Genomic DNA, 18,127 nt, shown 5'->3' with positions numbered 1-18,127 from the left:
CAAAGATAGTCCGTTGGTCACAGTAGCTGTTGTTTTTCTGTTTGTATGTCTTCAGGTGTTTTTCTTTGTTACTTGTAAAGGAATGAATTTTCCTCATCCCTCATCAAATTTTTATCTGATAAGAATGGAAATCTGGGAAAATCAGAATACAACTATCCTAAAATATGAACCTTGCACATATGAGGTGGAAAATGAATCGCATTATTGAGTAATACAGGGATTGGTTAAATCCAGCCAGCAGGGATGAGTCAGGTTTCCACACAAGACTCGGTCTGTGCCCAGCACTGGCTTCAGTGTTGGTACATATTGTTAATATTCCAGATTCTTCCCTAGGCTGAAACCACGACCTCCAGACTCAGCATATTGTCTTTCATTTAGAAAATATTTATGGAGCATCTACTAGGTGCTTGGGGTAGATCCATAGAGAGAACAAAGTTCCTTGCACTTCATGGAACTTCTATTTTTGTAGGGAGAGGGAGGCAGGAAATAAGTAGTAAGCAGTAAGCCATGAAATAAATTACCCAGTGGTGGCATGGGCTATGAAAGAAAAAAAACAAGTAGTGTAGGGGAAGGGGCTTGGAAGATCAGGGTCTCCACCTTGAAAGGAGGTCACAGTGTTAGACCAGAGGTCCAGGTGGGCTCTGTTGAGACTGTGGCTTTTCCACAAAGGCCTGAAGAAAGTGAGAGGGGGAGGGGGCCAAGAGCTGTTCTAGAGAGAGAGCATTCCCATGAGAGAGCATAAGGCAATGGCGACAGGAGCGTGCTGGGAGCGTGCCTGGTATGCTTGGGGAACAGCAAGGAGGTAAACTTGGGGTGAGCTGAATTGGAGTGGGAAAGACCCTGAGGGTAGAGACAACCTATACTCCAACTGGTGGGAAATGGGAGATGAGATCAAGAGCAGAGTCAGGGATGAGCCACGCCAAGGTTTAATCTTTTTTAGTCTCTTTCACCTTATTTCCTTTTTTTTAGTACTTGACATAATTGAGTATTCCCAAAAGTGTTAGCATTTAAAAAAAATCTTTATTTATTTATTTTTTTTAAGTAGGCTGCATGTCCAACGTGGGCTTGAACTCATGAACCTAAGATCAAGAGTCAGATGTCCCAACTGAGCCAGCCAGGAGCCCATCCCCCCAAAAATGTATTAGCATTGAAGTCTTTGGAGATTTGGCCACTACAGTTACACTGGTCCCCTAATGTCTCTGGATTTGGGTTTCTTCAGCTATAACATGAAGGGAATCTTCAAGATAATCTTTAAAATCTCCTGTATGACTATTTCTGAATGATTCCTTCCCAAAGGCCATATTCTCATTGCTTGCTTGCTTCCTTCATTCATTCATTTGCTCATCATGAGTCTTTAAAACATTTGCTGGAGGGACCCCTGGGTGGCGCAGCGGTTTGGCGCCTGCCTTTGGCCCAGGGCGCGATCCTGGAGACCCAGGATCGAATCCCACGTCGGGCTCCTGGTGCATGGAGCCTGCTTCTCCTTCTGCCTGTGTCTCTGCCTCTCTCTCTCTCTCTCTCTCTCTCTCTCTCTCTCTCTCTCTATCAGAAATAAATAAAAATTAAAAAAAATTAAAAAAAAAAAAAAAAAACATTTGCTGGAACACGAGCCCTTCCTGGAGCAAGAGTCACGGATGTTGAGAAGTAGAGAACAGAATCTCTGCCTTTCCGTAGTTTGCGGTCTTCTTGCAAGGTTAGATCAGGCTATAAGCAAGGCGAGAACCCGAGCAATGGAGAGGGATCCACATGGGCCAGAGGGATCCAGGTCTGAACAGGGAGCACATCCTATGGAGGGGATGTCGTCATAAAGCTGGGACTGGCAGGTGAATGGCCCTAGGAGCACAGGACCCAAAGAGGGGAACAAGGAGGTGAAAAAACCAGCCCAGGGGACTGCTGGACTACCTCTGGTCCCCGATTTCTGAAGTGGTTGCTCATCCCTTGTCCCCTCTCCCACTGCCTCATCTCGTGATCGAAATTCTGGTCATTGAGGTAGCAAAGAAAAGCTCATTAAACCAGTTCTATTTGAAGGAGAAGAAAACTATCTAAATGAAGAAAGCTTTTCTTGTATTATCAGCTCAAATTTTAGAATTGAACTCTGCATCCACTTGCAAAATTTTTGGTGTGGAGCCCTTACCATTTTTTGTCTCAAAAGTCGGATATGACTGACTCTTCCGTTACTTGTCTGTGAGGCCTGGAAACAAAGAACAACCCTCACTGAAGTTCAAAGCCAACACCGTTCCCCTCCATGCATTTGTAGTGGTGTGACTTGCACACTTGCTGCATTCATGTATGAATTTATCCTAATGGGCTTTGTGTGGTTCCACTCGACCCGGATGCCAGCCTCAGTAAGCCTTGCAAAGCCCCAAGTTATCCACTCCTGTGTTTCTGATTGTATTCCGTAATATGTTGACATTTCCAGGCTAATCTTGCACAACTACTGAGAGATTCTCAGGACCGAAATAAACATCTGGGAGAAGAAATTAAAGAACTTCAGCAAAGGCTTGCAGAAGTCCAGGGCGACAATAAGGTACTGTGTGAATATTTAAAGGGAAAAAGCTCTGCCGTGTAACTGTGCGCTAGAGGTTTATGTATAGCACATCAGAAAAATGTAATGCAGCATTTGCTGAAAAATTTGTTATAGATTTTTACATTTGCAATGAAAATTCACAGTTTAGCATTTCTTATCTTTATTTCCCTTTGTGCGTGCGCACACGCTCATGTGCGTGCTCCTGGGTTGCTCTAAAATATTGCCACAACCCATTGTAGAAGTTCCATTATGTTCAGGTTGGTGGTGAATAACATTGCGGTTGAGGGCAAAATAAAACGCAAAATGCTATACTTTCCTCCTTCTCTACAAATAATGGATTTGTGGCTCAGATGATTTGGAATTATTCACATTCAGTTTTGAATTTTAAGTAGTCATCCTACTAATTATGTTCACATAACCAATTTATTTTATTGCTAAATTTGGCAATTTGTATGGAACATTGCTCAAAATCCACTGCGTGGTATTAATCAAACTCCCCTGTTGGCAACGTTAATTATAAAATATGAACTCATAAACTCCAAACTAAATGTGTGCACTCTCTCTCCCAGCTGAAGCTATGAACAAAAGTACAATTGAGAAAAGAAAGAAAAACCATCGAAGTTTAATTCTGTCTCCCCCCCCTAAATAATTTTCTGTTTTGCCACTATAGATTCATTTTCAACTCCTTGCCAGAGGCAGCTTTCCTGATAGAGACGGCCATTGGAGTTTGACTCGAGAAAACTCCATGGCGGGGAGGAAGGCCTTTCTTGGGAAATGTCTCTTAAATGTTACCAAATTTTCTTGACAAATGACGGTGATGTTCACTGTTTCTGGGAGTTGTTGGTTATTGGAAGGCACCATTTTGAAAGATGCTGGCTCTTAAAAAAAAAAAAAAGGCAGGGAAGTGTCTGGGTTATCCAGAGAAGTCTTCTCTAACAAAAGATCAGAGAGGATTTTCTGCTATTGCTGGCTTGAGAGGCTCAGTGTGAAGGCCAATTGGAAGTCTTCCTATGTAGCCCCTTCTCCACTTAATCTGCCTTTAAATTTTTTTTAGACCTCTTGGATTTAACATATATTTGAAAAATTAGGCTTTTTCTATTCCAGGTCATGAAGTAGGGGGTGGGAGAGAATGTGATGCCTAAGAAGGGTTCTAATTAACACTGGACAAGCTAATCAGGCCTCTGGTGTGGTTTTATGCACAATTAAAAGGATTTAAGTTCTGTAACCTAGGTGTTTGGTCCATAATTAAAGGCCAGGCCTTCTTAGTCACTTCCTCAAGTGATAACAGCAGGATAAGGTTTTCTAGAGAATAAAGTGAGATGTGGGTAGTAGTTTCCTTTAAATCCATAAAAAATACTACAGGGATTTTGGAGATAGAATAAATCCACAGAATACTAGAACATTTTGAAGAAGATGAGATTTTTGGATTCATGGTTCTTGATTGACTGATTTTTTTTTCTTATTTCTTTTTTTTCCCCTTAAATGAGCTACCCTTCCCCAACTTTCTGAAATATACTTCTTCTGCATCTTCTAGTTACTTTTAATTTTGTCACCTTTCAGACATGTGGTATATTAGGAATCAGTGTTTGCAACTGATATTTCAAGGGAAGAAAGAGGAAAGGGAGGGCGTGTGTGTATGTGAGTGTGCATGTATGCACATGTGAGTGTGTGTGTGGCTGAGTGTGTGTATATGTATGCGTGTGTTAACACTAAGCACAGGTCCGGGGCTCCTTTTGCATTGGCACAGTCTAAACTTCTTGATTTGTTTGTGCTATGGGTCTTTATTCCAGTAGCTGGACACATTTATCAAACTTTGTTTTCTTGCCCAAGGTTTAGAATTTAGTGACTCATATTCATGGCCTGTGAAGTAATTCGCCTGCCAAAAGGTACAGGGAAGATGTTATAATGTTCAGCAGACCCCGTATCTCAGTATCCAGCCTCTCCTTAAAAAAAAAAAAAAAAAAAAAAAAAAAAAAAAGGCCAACTGCAGTCAGCCCCAGAGATTCCATTTATTCTCATTTGCATCTATAGTTATAGGGCTGATTTATTTTCAGATCCCTGTGAGTCATAGCCACCCTCCCCCCACCCCCACCCCCAGTCATCAACATTAGGGCCAGATTACTCATTCGATAATGACACCAGGCATCTTGGGAGATTTAGAGGCCCCTGTTCCTTGGTGTGTGGTGGAGAATGGGTTAACCCTTAATTAGCTTTTTTATTCATTATGTCACTCGCTGCTCCGACCTTTGTGTCACCTTCCAAATCCCGTCCAACCTTCTTGCCATGGGGGGCTAGGCCCTCCAGTATCTGGCCCCTTACTGATTTCTCCATCCACATCTCTTGCCACCAGTCACCTCATGCTTCAGCTCAGCAGCACTCAGGTCAGAGCCTTTGCTGAGCTATACTACCTTGTGCCCAACGGCCTTTGCACCGGCTGTTTGCTCAGTCTGGGACTCTCCTCCCCTTTACCTCCTTCTCAAACTCCTGCTCATCTTACAGGTCTTAGGTCAAAGGGAGCCTTCTTCAGCTCTTAGCAGCAGGTCCTGTGCATGCCCACAGTGCTCTGCTCTCCCCTTTCTGCTTACACTTGTATGGCCCCCTTGCCCCAAGAGGAAGCTCTCTGCAGGCGGAATGTCTGACTGGTATACCACGGAGGCGCTAGGATGAGCAATCTCCATTCCTGATACATCGACATTATGTAATGAATCTTTGTTAAAGGAATGGAATAAATGAATGAGTGAATGAAAAAAATGAAAGAATGAAGGGAATGAAAAGAGCAGAAAGGCTCAAGAAAGAGGAAGAGGAAAACGAAAAGGACAAAGAATATAAAGTTTTAAGCAGACTGAGAAAACAAGCTGTGGTTGTCATCAGGAACTCTGTGTATGGCTGAGAAGTAGTTTTGAAATCTGGAGAAAGGAGCTAGAAAAACGCAAACCTTCACCCAAGAAAAAGCAAAACCAAAGCAAACCCAGGTATCTCACCTTGGGAAGCCCTTGTGGAGAGAGCAGACCTGAGTCTGAGGCTGAGCCTTGGTGGACTCGGGGTAAGCATCCTGCTCACGGGCTGCCTCAAGCCCGTTAAATTCAAGAACACTTGGTAACTGCTGTTGTTGGACCCCGACTCCCCTTCCCACCCCGTTCCAAACAGAAGGGCCGATGGCATCGTTTTATGAGTGACTATTAAAGCAGAAGATTTTTATCTCCAAGTTGCCATTTTAACTGATGACCCTTATCCATATTTTGGGAAGCCCAGATTCTAGATGTTAAGTACGTTTATGAAACAAGGTGATAGGAAATTACTTGCCTTGGATATTTTAAGGTAGACTAATTTTTCCATTTGTTCAGCTAGAGCCTTGTAACCCTACGTGCCATAAAGCATTTTCAAACAGCCTCTTGAAAGATTTGTTGCCACTCTGGCTTACGAGCAGCTCAGCCCTCCCGTGGGGTTGGGAGGGTAGGGGGTTTCTGTGATGGGGTGGGGTGGGGAGGGTGGGGGTCCCGTGATCAAACACCACCTGCCATTTCTTCTGAACTGTGCCCCAGAATTTCCTGGAGCTCCTGGATGGACACAACCCCCCTGTCCAAGCTAGAAGAGAGGTGTGAGAAGGGAAACTCACCAGACACCCTCCGTTTCCTTGATAATTATAGTTCTGAAAGGTTAATGAGGAAAGAGGAGGCACATGGGGGAATTGAGGACTCACATCTCCACAAATCACCCTGGGAAAAGCTTTCATGGGTGGTAGATTGCCCTGGGCTCTCAGGGTGTCAGTCTGTGAGGAGTAAGGACCAATTATGTGGAAAAATGCACACAATGCTGGGGCCCTAAGTCTAAAAAAGTAGCCCACTGAGAGAAGTGCAGCTTTCCTTCCTGCCCTAAAGGACTGCTTGCTCCTTTTCTGAACTTGGTTTTCTTGTCCATTTGCTTTTGGTTTTCTTCAGTTGACGGATGATGGCACTTGACCGCAGAAGAACAATAATGCAATGCAAAGTAGAAGAGCAGAAAACAACAACAAAATAAAACAAAACAAGAACAACAACAAAAAACCAAAGTAGAAGAGCGGATTTAGGGAAAAGGGACCAGGAGGAATAATGGGTTCTCCAAGAATTTTAGGATTAGGAAGAGCCAATCAATAAAACTAGCAGAGCACATTTGGATCATATAGCCGGCTGGTAGACCAGCTCTCCAAAAGCGGAAGGCTGGCTGATAGTGCTTTGCCAATTTCCATGACAAATCATGAGGCCACCGACATGAAGGCACTGAGTTGGGAATTGGAAAGGTCAGCATCCCAGGAAAGGCCAGCTCCAGCCTTGCCCATGTCTAAGTGGTATACAGAAATACAGTCCAAGAGGTCCAGCTTTGGAAATCATGAGACCCAGGTTTGTATTCTAGCTCTGCCAGGGATTGTTTTATGGCCTTGAGCAAGTCCGTTTTCTCTCCAGGCCTCAGTTTCTTCATCTGGAAAATGGGAACAGTCATACCTCACATAGAACTGTTGTCAGTTTTTGTTGTTGTTGTTTTTTACTCATGAGAGATGCAGAGAGAGAGAGGCAGAGACACAGGCAGAGGGAGAAGCAGGCTCCATGCAGGGAGCCCGATGTGGGACTCGATCCCGGGTCTCCAGGATCACGCCCTGGGCTGAAGGCGGCGCTAAACCACTGAGCCACCCAGGCTGCCCTGTCAGGTTTTATCATTTATTCATCCACACATAATTAGGGACTTGCTACAGACTGCTTAATGTTCTAGAAGCTGTGGATGTATCGAGGAATAAGAAAGACAAGGTACCCATCCTCATAGAGCTTATATTCTGGTTGGGGAGACATACAGTAAGAAAATAAAATACGTAAGATCATCAGACGGTGGTGAGTGCTGGGAAGAAAAGAGCAGGACAATGAGGTTTAACAATTGGGTGCGTGTGTGCAATACTCTGTTTGTAAAGGGTGTGGCATAGGGCCTGGCACCCAGAAGCGTTCCATAAAGGTAACTGTTGCTGGTATCTTAGCATGACCTGGGGCCAGATTGGACCCAGGAAACTTGGGATGTCTTTTCTGGTGGTCAGCTGTTTCAAGTGAGCCGGGTGTGTGCCTCCTATTAGAGACAGAAACTGGCTGGGTGGGAAGCCTGGCATCTGGAAGATGGATCCCCAAAACCCAGCACTCCATATAACCAGCCCAGCCTTTGCCAGCACCAATCCTGTTCGCTTTGGTGCAGAGCTTTTGGAAGCTTCCTTGCATTTTGTATGCCCCTTGTAGAATAAGCACCGAATTAGGGAATGCCACATGTTCCCTTTGAGACAGCCAGAACTTGATTTCCTTGTCCATTTGCTTTTGGCTTTCTTCAGTTGACAGATGATGGCACTTGACTGCAGAAGAACAGTAATGCAACGCAAAGTATTCAAAAGTAAGGAAGTTCAGGTGGACAACTGCTCCTAGCAGTGTCCTGCATTCACATTTCCTGGGCCTCCGCTGGTCAATTTAAATGTAGCTGTTTGTAATATTGGATAAGCATGGACTTTTGCCCTTAATAATGAGCTTTACGCTACACCAGCTGATGGTCTTTAAGCACCTCTGTTTTATCTGGTGTTGGCACCATAAAATGATAGAGCCCTTCCGGGAACATAACCTCTATTGACGTGGGTCTTCTGGATGGATTTGGAGAGCAAGCCAATTGGTCGAAGCCACAAGCCAATAAAAACAGACCAATGAGCATTGTGGGAGACTAATTAAAGTATATTTTGTTTTTGTTTTTTTTTCTTTAAAAGAGAGTGCTCAGCTGTGGCTGTTTGTAATGGTCCGGAATAAGGTATCAGAAAGCTCTTTGTAAACTGTTCCTCTTTATGCTTCAAAGGAACAGAGAGATGTCCTAGTCTGTAGGAAACCCAGATGAAGAGAGCACTCTAATGAAAAGCTCTGACCTTGGGGCATTATAGAAATTAATTACGAAAGATTAAAATGAGTGATAAGGGCCCTTCACCTGCTCCAGCCCCAGCGTATCTTGTTCTAACCAGGATCTTGATTGTAAACTATAGACAAGGCCCAGTTAGTTCAGCAAGCAGCCAGACTAGCTCAGTGTTCCCTAATGTTTCACGGTCAGATGGATTAGATATGTTTGGTCTCAGAGACCGTATTTGAGCCTGTTCTGCCTTTTATGAGCATGTAGCTTGGGTGGCCCGTGAGGCCAGTGGTTTTGGACATTCATCCCATAGACTGGACACTGTAGTTATTTTTTATTTAAGTAAGGTTTATGCCTTTTTTAAAAATTTAAAATCAATTTCATTATCACAGAGGGTATGAATAGTGTCAGAGATAGAGTTTAGTGATTCACAGAGAACTGGTTCTGAGAGATTCCTACCCCAAGGCTCATTTTACAGCACACCATGTCCAAATTACACTGAAGTACAAAGAAATTGAAGCAGCCTTAAAACTGCTTGGTGGGACCCTATAAAGACTGTGGCTCAGAGCTTAATGTGTATTGAACTGTCTGAAGGTAATTCAGGGGCTTCCTAACTGTGTGATCTTGGTCCAGTTGCTTGACTTCTCCGTGTCGCAGTTGGTTCTCATCTGGACAATGGAGAAGACAGTAGCACTCGCCCTACAGGGCATGGTTCAGTTCGAATTATTTCAACACATCTTTATTGAGGACCCAGCTATATGCTCTACGGTTGTGGTCGTAAACAGTAAGTCCCTGGTTTCATGGGGCTTCCACTCTAGTAGGGATAGATGAACAGTAATCAAATAAAACAATAAATATATTCTATTCCACAGATTCTGAGATGCAGTTTTTCACACTTGAACATTTCTGACATGTAGTCAGTGATACCATGTTACGATTGACAGGTTTTATTCTTTTAGAGGTACACAGTGATAGGTCTTAAACTTGATGGAGTTTTGTTTAAGATTTCATTTTTTTTTTTAGAGAGAGATAGAGAGTTTGAGCAGGGGAAGAGGCAGAGAGAGAGAGAGAGAGAGAGAGAGAGAGACTCCCAAGTAGACCCCACATTAGGCGCAGAGCCCCCTGCAGGGCTCGATCCTACAACCCTGAGATCGTGACCTGAGCCAAAATCAAGAGTCAGACGCTCAATCGATGGAGCCACTCAGGCACTTCTGGAGTTTTATATTTGATGAAATACAGTCTGATATGTCAGGGGGTGTTTAACGCTAGGTGAAAAAATGACTTACAGCACTGTGGAGCGCAGCCGGGGCACAGCAAGGCACCATCTATATTGGGCGGTCGGGGAAGGCATGTCTGTTCACATGCCCTTTGCCGAGAAACCTGAAGGGCGTGTGCTGGGACGTCAGGTAACTGAGGGATGAGGACAAACAGGGAGGCCAGTGAGCCTTTCATGGGAATTAAATATGAAAAGTCATGCCAAGCACTTCACACAGAACAGCCCCCAGGGAACGCAGTGCAGTGGCTGCTGCAGCTGTTGTGGGGAAAGCAGCGCAGCATCAACTCCAGAACCCTAGGCTCCCAGGGCTGACCACCCAGCCCTGCCGTCGACTCGGTTTGCAACGAGGGCAGGTTACTTTACCTCACCTGAAAATGGGGATACCAACAGGGTGCCTTGTTGGACTTAACTGGGTTCATGTGTGTAAGCACCCAGGCCAGGGCGAGGGATGTGAGAAGAGCTGCATGCGTGTTTGCTCTAAGTGTTCAGAGACTGAAACTTGGGGCACTGGGGGGCTGAGTCGGTGAGCATCTGCCTTTGGCTCCAGTCATACTTTCAGGGTCCCCGCATGGGGCTCCCTGCTCAGCGGGGAGCCTGCTTCTCCCCCTTTCCTCTGCCCCTCCCCCTCTCATGCTCTTTCATCCTCTGTTTCTTCTCAGATAAATTTAAAAATAAATTAAAGACAGAGACCTTCAGAGAGGGGGTACTGTGGCTCACCGAACTGAGTGAGGACTCTGGGCAAGGGCCTTGGCTTCAGAGCCTGGGTCAGCCTCTCTAGGAGGGCAAGTGGGGGATCGCTCCTATAGAGGGGACAGAGGAGGTGTCTGCCTCCCAGAGTTACAGGAAGCATCACATGAGAGGCTTCCCAGGTTTAGGAAGCATTTAAGGACACGTATGTTTAGCCAGACACCACTATGGGTGATGGGTATTCCAGTGCATATGATAAGTGAGGTTTTGCTGTGGTGGAGCTGATGGTGGGGAGGGCACAAGAGACATGAGGTCATTTCTGATAAGTGTGATAAAGACAGTGGGGCGGGGTGGTGGGAGGGAGAGCCACTTAGGGATGAACGGCTCTCGTGGTGGTATCCAGGGAAGACTTCACAGAGGAGGTAACGTTTGATCTGAGACCTGAAAGAGAAGAAGGAAGTGGGTTCTTGGACAGACCAAGAGGATGTGTAAAGGCCCGGAGGCAGGCACAAGCATTTATGTTTGAGGCATTGAAAGGAAGCCAGCCGGGCTAGAGAACAGAGAAAAGGCAACTGGCTGGAGATGGAGTCAGGAGGCAGGTGGGGAACAGCTCACATCCTCATGTTGAGCCTCATCAACCCAACCAAAACCTTTGGCGTCTGTTCCAGTGCAGTGAAAAGCCACTGAAGATATGATGTGTAAGAAAAAGCTTCTAGCACATTGTGTGGCTCAAACTGGGTGCTGGTTAAATGGGAGACGTCGATTTACACACTCATGAGTGTGTGTGATGATCTCCAGAGCCTTGGGAGGAAGACAATGAAAATAGCTGTCTGGTTCAGTTTGGGGTTGTTTTTTTGTTGTTGTTTTTTTTTTTTTTTCGTGATAAATTCCTTTGTTTAAAGCTAGAACTGGATTCTCATAGAGATCTAGGAATTTGGACTCTGGTGTACACAGTAGAGTTGCCCACTGGAGCCTTTTTAAGCAATTATGTCCAATTTTATCGAAGGTGTTTCAAAAGGTCAGGGGGCAGTCGGAGAGCGTATGGAGAAAACCAACAGGAAGAGTAAAGATAGGCGGGGCCTTGTTTATTAAGTCGGCCAGCCAGGCCCTACGCCAGATGAATGCTTAATAAATGCCTTTTGATGCTGACCTCTCCCTAGGTGTGCTGTTTGCAGCAGTACAAGAACTGGGGGCGAGGGAAGGCAAGCATCCATTTCCTGTTAGCAGTTCCTTCATCCGATCCTTCCAGTAACCCTGACAAATAGAGAGCCTGCATAAGAATGGTAACCATCCCAACTGTAACTGGGGATCGAACTTCTGCAGCTTTTTGGAGAGTTACATCAACAGGGATCATTGCATCATGTCTTCACCTTGTGGAGATAGCCTGTCCAGAGTTGGCATTGTGCAGTGTGCAGGATGGGCAGCCATATGGAGCGGTCCTGTCTACAGAACAGTTAGCTTTTATCTATTATAAGCTGAAGATGTCTCCCTAAAATTCATATGTTGAAACCTAACCCCCAATGGGATAGTGTCTGGAGGTGGGGCCTTAGGGAAGTGATCAGGTCACGACAGCACAGCCTCGTGAGTGGGATTAGTGCCCTCATAAACCAGACCTCAGAGAGCTCTTTTGCCTCTCCTGCCAAGTGAGGATACAGCAAGATGATGCTTGTCTGTGAACGAGGAAGCAGGCACTCACCGCAAATGAAATCCACCAGTGCCTCGAGGTTGGATTTTCCAGGCTCCAGAACGATGACATGTGCATTTCTGTTGATCTGAAGCCACCCAGGCTATGGTGCCCTGTTAGAGCAGCACAAACAGACTAAGGCAGGAATTGGTCCCGAGAAGTAGGATGCTGCTGTAACAAATAACAAACGTGGAAGTGCGTTTGGAACTGGGTAATGGGTAGGGCTCGGAGAGTTTGGCGGTGCGTGCTAGATGAATGCACCATCCAGGGCGATTCCGGGGAGGACTCAGAAGAGAGAAGAGCTGCAAAGAAAGCCTTCGTCTTCTTGGAGAACACCGAAGTAATGGTGAAGAGGATGTCGCGGAAAGGCCATGGATGAGGCCCCATAGAGAAATGGGGACATATTGGTGACTAGGGTGAGGGCCTTCCTTGTTCTGAAGTAGTCAGGAACTTGGCTGAGTTGTGTTTGAGTCTGTTGTCTTAAGGAGAGCAGAGCTGACGAGCAAGGAAATTTGATATTTAGCTGAGGAGATCTCTAAGCAGAGTGTTGGCTGCCTGGCTTGGTTTCTCCTGATTTGCGTGTAGAATTCAAGGGAGAAATGATTTGAAGGTGGAATTGTTAAGCCAAAAGGACCCAGAACATAAAGATTTGGACAGTCCTCAGCCTATCTGTATTGCCAAAAGATAAAATAAAATGAAAATGAGACCACCAAGGGTATGGCCAGGTGACCATCTGATAAGGAAGGTAAGTATTGACCAGCCAGCGCAGGCGCAAGCCAGGTGGTTTCTTCAAGACAACGGAAGGGTGAACATGAAGGCAAATCTGAGATCACCAAGTGTGCCTGGGGTCACGGCAGTCTACACCTGGCTACAAAGGATGGGGCCACCCAGAATTGCAGGGCCAGCAGAGAGCTACTGTGGGGCTGTCCCCCAAGTCACAGGGGTGAGGTTGCCACCCATCGTGGGCCCGAAGGCAGAACAAGGAGCCGGAGAGCATTATTCGTGAGCCTTAAAGTTTGACGTTGCTTGCTCTGTTAGGTTTTGGACGTACCTAGGACCCATCACTACCTTTTCCCCCCCATTTCTCCCTTTTGGAGTGGGAATGTCTACCCTGTGCCTGTGCCTCCTTTGTCCTGTGGAAGCACATAGCTTGTCTGGTTTCCTAGGTTCCCAGCTGGAGGGGTTTGCCTCAAGACGAATCATACCTGGAGTCTCACCCGTATCTGATTTAGATGCTATTTCAATGGGCTTTGGAGTCAATGCTTGAATGAGTTAAGACTTTGAAGGCTATTGAAGCAGAGTGACTATGTTATGTGAGAAGAACATGAATTTTGGGGGGCCAGGGGTGGAATGTTAGAGACTGAATATTTGTGCACCGTCCCCAAGTTTGTGTGTTGAGATCCTAACCTCCAAAGGGACAGTATTAGGAGGTGGGGCTTCTGCAAACTGATTGGGGTCAGGAGGGTGGAGCTGACATGAATGGGATCAGCGTCCTTATAAAGGAGGCCCCGACAGCTCTGTCATCATCTCCACGGCCCGAGGACACCGCAAGACGATGGCCATCTGTGAACCAGGAAGCAGACACCCAGGCTGCCAGCACCTTGATCGGGGGCTTCCAGCCTCTAGAGCTACGAGAAAGAGGTGCTGGTGTTTACAAGCCGCCCGGTCTATGGCAATCTGTTACTGCAGCCTGCACGGATTAACTACAATCCTCCTTTTCAAAAAAACAGCTGTCACCTGGGGCCCAGCAAGGTTAGATGACTTTCCAAGGTTGCACGAGTGGGATTAGCAGCATCAGGATCTGAACACAGGTAACACCTGGGACTAGCAGCCTTTCCTGCTTCTGGCTACCTGTCACTGTGTGTGTGTGGGGGTGCGATGGGGGGGGTCAGGCAATGAAGAGCGGAGAAGGAGAGGATGTGGAGGGCTGCGGGGTGAAGCCTGAGGAGAGACGTGGAGAGGACTGAGTCATTCCGACTGCCGCCCTCCGCCCCCACCACGGAGGACCAGATTGGACAGGGCCTCGGCAGAGGAGGAGGCGGGCTCCATCCGCAGGGTACGGGAAGGGCACCCAAGAGCCATTCAGCCACTTGGTTTCATGGCCGCGTCCCTCAGCCACATCCCAGCTGCAGCTGCTCCTCATCCATGAGCTGACAACTCACACCCATAATTCATTCATAAACGTTTATTTCCATCTAAATCAGCAAATGAATACATCCATCGGTGGCACGCGTGTGCCGCGCAGGGCAATGATCCGCTTCTCGGGCTGCCACCGGGAGGCTGGCCATGGAGTTTTGACGGCCCCGCGTGGGGGATTAAGTGGCCTGAGCAGTTGCTTCATGGTCACTTCCAAGGCGTGAGATCAACCTCATTGCCCGCCGTCTACAGATGAGGTTGGCTCCGGAGCTGCACGTCCTCTGGCTTGGAAGAAAGACTGGACGTCCCCAGTGGGCCACTCACATGGAGGGTGGCCGTGATGGCCATCCTAACAGTGGTGGTGACCCTGGCAGTGGTGGTGACCCTGGCAGTGGTGGTGATCCTAACAGTGCTTGTGATCCTGGCAGTGGTCGTGATAGCAGCCGACAGTGCACACAGTGCGTGTTCCAGGGGCTGCGCTGAGTATTGCAGAAAAATCCCATCCTCTCTCAGGATTAGGTCCTGATGTCAGCATGTGAGAAGCAGACACTTGTGTCTGGCCACAGTACCCCCCCACCCTTGACGGTCCCTTAAATTATCCATAAAGTTCAGGGCCTGTGGCATTTATGTTCCCGATCAGGGTTGTATGTATAATAAGAACAATGTGACTGTGTCTAGATGTTTCATCAGCCCCTCGCCCACACCCATCTGTCCGGGACACTGAAAGCAGGGGTGGGTAGTGACCCAACTTAAAACATTTTGCTTGCTCATCCTCTCTACTCCATCTCTCTCTTCCTCCTCTTTTCTCCTCCCCACCCCCCACCCCCCCGGCTATCTACCAAGCAACGGATATTTGATCCCTGGCTCACTTAGTGGGATGCCTGGGTGGCTCAGCAGTTGGGTGTCTGCATTTGGCTCAGGTCATGATCCCAGGGTCTGGGATCGGGTCCCACATTGGGCTCCCTGCAGGGAGCCTGCTTCTCCCTCTGCCTGGGTCTCTGTTTCTCTCTCTTTCTCTCTCTCTCTGTGTCTCTCATGGATAAATAAATCTTTAAAAATAAATAAATGCTCACTTGGAGCCACTCCACTCCTTGTCACTTCACGCTTACAGCAATCCCCACCACCACCCTCCGCACGGGAAGCCATACTGTTACTGCTTCCATGGAAGATACTGCAGCTCAGAGAAGTTCAGGGATGTGCGAGGTTGCACAGCTAAAAGACCGTGGAGCCGGCATGCAGACCCCCCAACCAAGACAGACCTTCAAGGCTGTCACCCTGGAAGGCAGGAGAACTCTTTTTGTGCCATCCCTGCTGCAACCCCCTTCCTCGGGCCCCTTCAGCTTGGTTGCACTTGAATTTCAGACCAACTAACGATCCAGCTCTGACCAGTTTGGGCCTCACTTTTTAAAAATATGTGTTTCAACCAGTCCAGCCCTGCAATTTAATAGGCAATATTGTATGCATATTAAACACCAAATGATTGTTAACATATTTATTGAAGCTTAACAGGCATCCGGCATATAAAAGATGACTCTCTTATATGGCTGTCAGACCTCAATAAACATGTTTAATAATTAATTGGCGTTAAGCAAACATAATTGTGTGATTCTAAATTAGGTGTTCAGTGAAGCGTACTGTGCATGGAAAACCACAGCGGTGTTTTATTACTTCAAGTCCAGGCCATCAGTCTGGCTTTCCGCGGGTCAAGAGAAGCGCCCCCCACGTCAAAGTTCCACGCCGTGTCAAAGGCCTCCTGATGCCTCCCATCAAAAAAGGCACAAGCCCTTTTGTTCCTAGACCTGGAGATCTGAGAAGTGTTTCTCATTTGCTTTGCTGTTTGTCTTGGGGTTCTGAGAGTTCTGAGCTGAGAAACTGTGCGATGTGAAAGATGTTTTCCCATATCCGCCTTGAGCTGAATGAACCAGCCCCGCCGTCAACTCCATCGCCCCCCAGCACAGGTGATTCGCGGGATCTGCTACAGTTCTGCTCTCTCAATTCTCCACAAACAGCGAATGAACAAATACTGAACCATAGCACCTAAGGGGAGATGCCAGACCAGGTTCCTCTGAGCCCCTGGGCACAATACTTTTTTTTTTTTAATCCACACATAACTTTGTTTTATGTATGTTTCCATGTAAAGCCATCGTACTTAATCCGTACTGTTGATTCTTCAGCATTGAACGCAGGGCCCGCAGCGTTGGAACTCGCACTCCTGACCCGTGTTCTCCAGCAGGCACCTCACAGCTCACAGCCTTCTTGTGCCTGGGAACATGAGATAGCACGTCGGCGCTGTGCATGTTATTTATTTATTTTTATTTAAATTCAGTTAGCCCACATACAGTACATCATCAATTTCAGTTTTTCATTCATCAGTTGCATATAGCAACCTTTAAAATACCAACAAAAAGCACAAAAGCATGAACCAACAAGGCACCAAGTAGACCACGAAAGGGGCACTCATTTGCAGCATGAGAACTGAAACGAGAAGGCAAACCGTCACCTTGTTCTACTTCAGCGGGGAACGCTGCTGTCGGATGATTTCTGTTTTTTGGCACCTCTCTACTTACCGGCAGGCACGTGCCTGCCTGTGGTGCCCAAGTGCCACAAACATTGATTTTGAGAGTGTGAATAATTTTGCTGGTAGGTAAATTCACAAATTTATATGTATAAATATACGGGATCCTTGTGCGATGATCAGATTCCATGATGCACAGCCACCTGTAGACCTAAGCATCGTACATCCTCGGCCGGCCCTTAGTACAAGCTCCTCAGAACGTTGTCTGCTAGGGACGCCTGGGTGGCTCAGCGGTTGAACATCTGCCTTTGGCTCAGGGTGTGACCCTGGGGTCCTGGGATCCAGTCCCACATCGGACTCCCTGCATGGAGCCTCCTTCTCTCTCTGCCTGTGTCTCTGCCTCTCTCTGTGTCTCTCATGGATAAATAAATAAAATCTAAAAAAAAAAAAAGGACATTGTCTACTTAATGTCAGTGATGCTTTAGCTCATAGTAGGTGCACAATAAACATTGGTCATGTTCAATTGCGTGGTTTTCAAATAAGGACTGAAAATAGATGTCGTTTGAAAATGCTCTTTGCTTTCCTTTAGGTACCGTTGTTTTCTATGTTTCCTGCTGGTATTTATTGTCTCAATCTAGTTAATATTCTCCCTTGGACTTTAACTTTCTACCTGCCCCTAAATCCTTTAGAAACTTGAAAATCCATTTTCTTAATGACCACAAACCCCTTAAGATCCATGCTGCAACAAGGAGGCCTCACGGGCTGGGTTGTAAAACACCCTGTCCCCAGGATGTCATCTGTCTATGAAGCCTGTCCACACACACCCTACAGGGAGGTGGGGGGAATCAGGCTTACGGCCTTTTCAGAAGAAGCATCAGGAAGCATCAGAAAAAGTCACCCTCATGGCAACCCATTTGGCACCGAGCTAGGCCCCTAATGGGTGTTCTAGTACCTTCAGATCTTCCAGGGATCACAGTTTCCATCCTGGCCCTACCAGAAAGCTTAGAGCCGCATGTGGAGCTAGGCTCCAGGGCCTGGGGCAGCTCTAGGTTCTGCAGGGATCCTTTGGAAAATTATATTTTGAAGACTGGAATTTTATCCATAGGCATTTTTAAAAGTATTTTATTTATTTATCCATGAGAGACACACAGAGAGAGAGGCAGGCTCCCTGCGGGGAGCCCGATGCAGGACTCGATCCTAGGACCCCAGAATCATGCCCTGAGCCCAAGGCAGATGCTTAACCGCTGAGCCACCCAGGTGCCCCTTATCGATTGGCATTTTGAAACATATAAATAAACGTCTGTTGTGAAACCTGTGTGTGTTTATTTGAAAAGTTGGAACATAGAGAACAGAGCGGAGAACATACACGATCTCACTGTCACCGAAACACACACATTCAAACATTTTGTCGTA

The 18,127-nt window shown here is 46.6% G+C and overlaps 1 protein-coding gene across 3 annotated transcripts in view; it reads left to right on the top strand.

The window, feature by feature from the left end:
• Nucleotides 1–18,127, top strand: part of CCDC149 (coiled-coil domain containing 149) — a 103,772-nt gene that overhangs the window by 50,383 nt on the left and 35,262 nt on the right. For all 3 annotated transcript variants that reach the window (XM_055326679.1, XM_055326677.1, XM_055326680.1), the window contains exon 4: nucleotides 2,420–2,527. In XM_055326679.1, the coding sequence (XP_055182654.1) occupies nucleotides 2,420–2,527 (108 nt within the window). The remainder of the gene's footprint in view (nucleotides 1–2,419; nucleotides 2,528–18,127) is intronic.

The sequence above is a fragment of the Nyctereutes procyonoides genome, unplaced genomic scaffold (assembly GCF_905146905.1).
Source record: "Nyctereutes procyonoides isolate TBG_1078 unplaced genomic scaffold, NYPRO_anot_genome, whole genome shotgun sequence".
Classification (NCBI taxonomy): domain Eukaryota; kingdom Metazoa; phylum Chordata; class Mammalia; order Carnivora; family Canidae; genus Nyctereutes; species Nyctereutes procyonoides.
The sequence above is the reverse complement of the archived record's forward strand: the minus strand, read 5'-3'. Positions and strand labels throughout refer to the sequence as shown.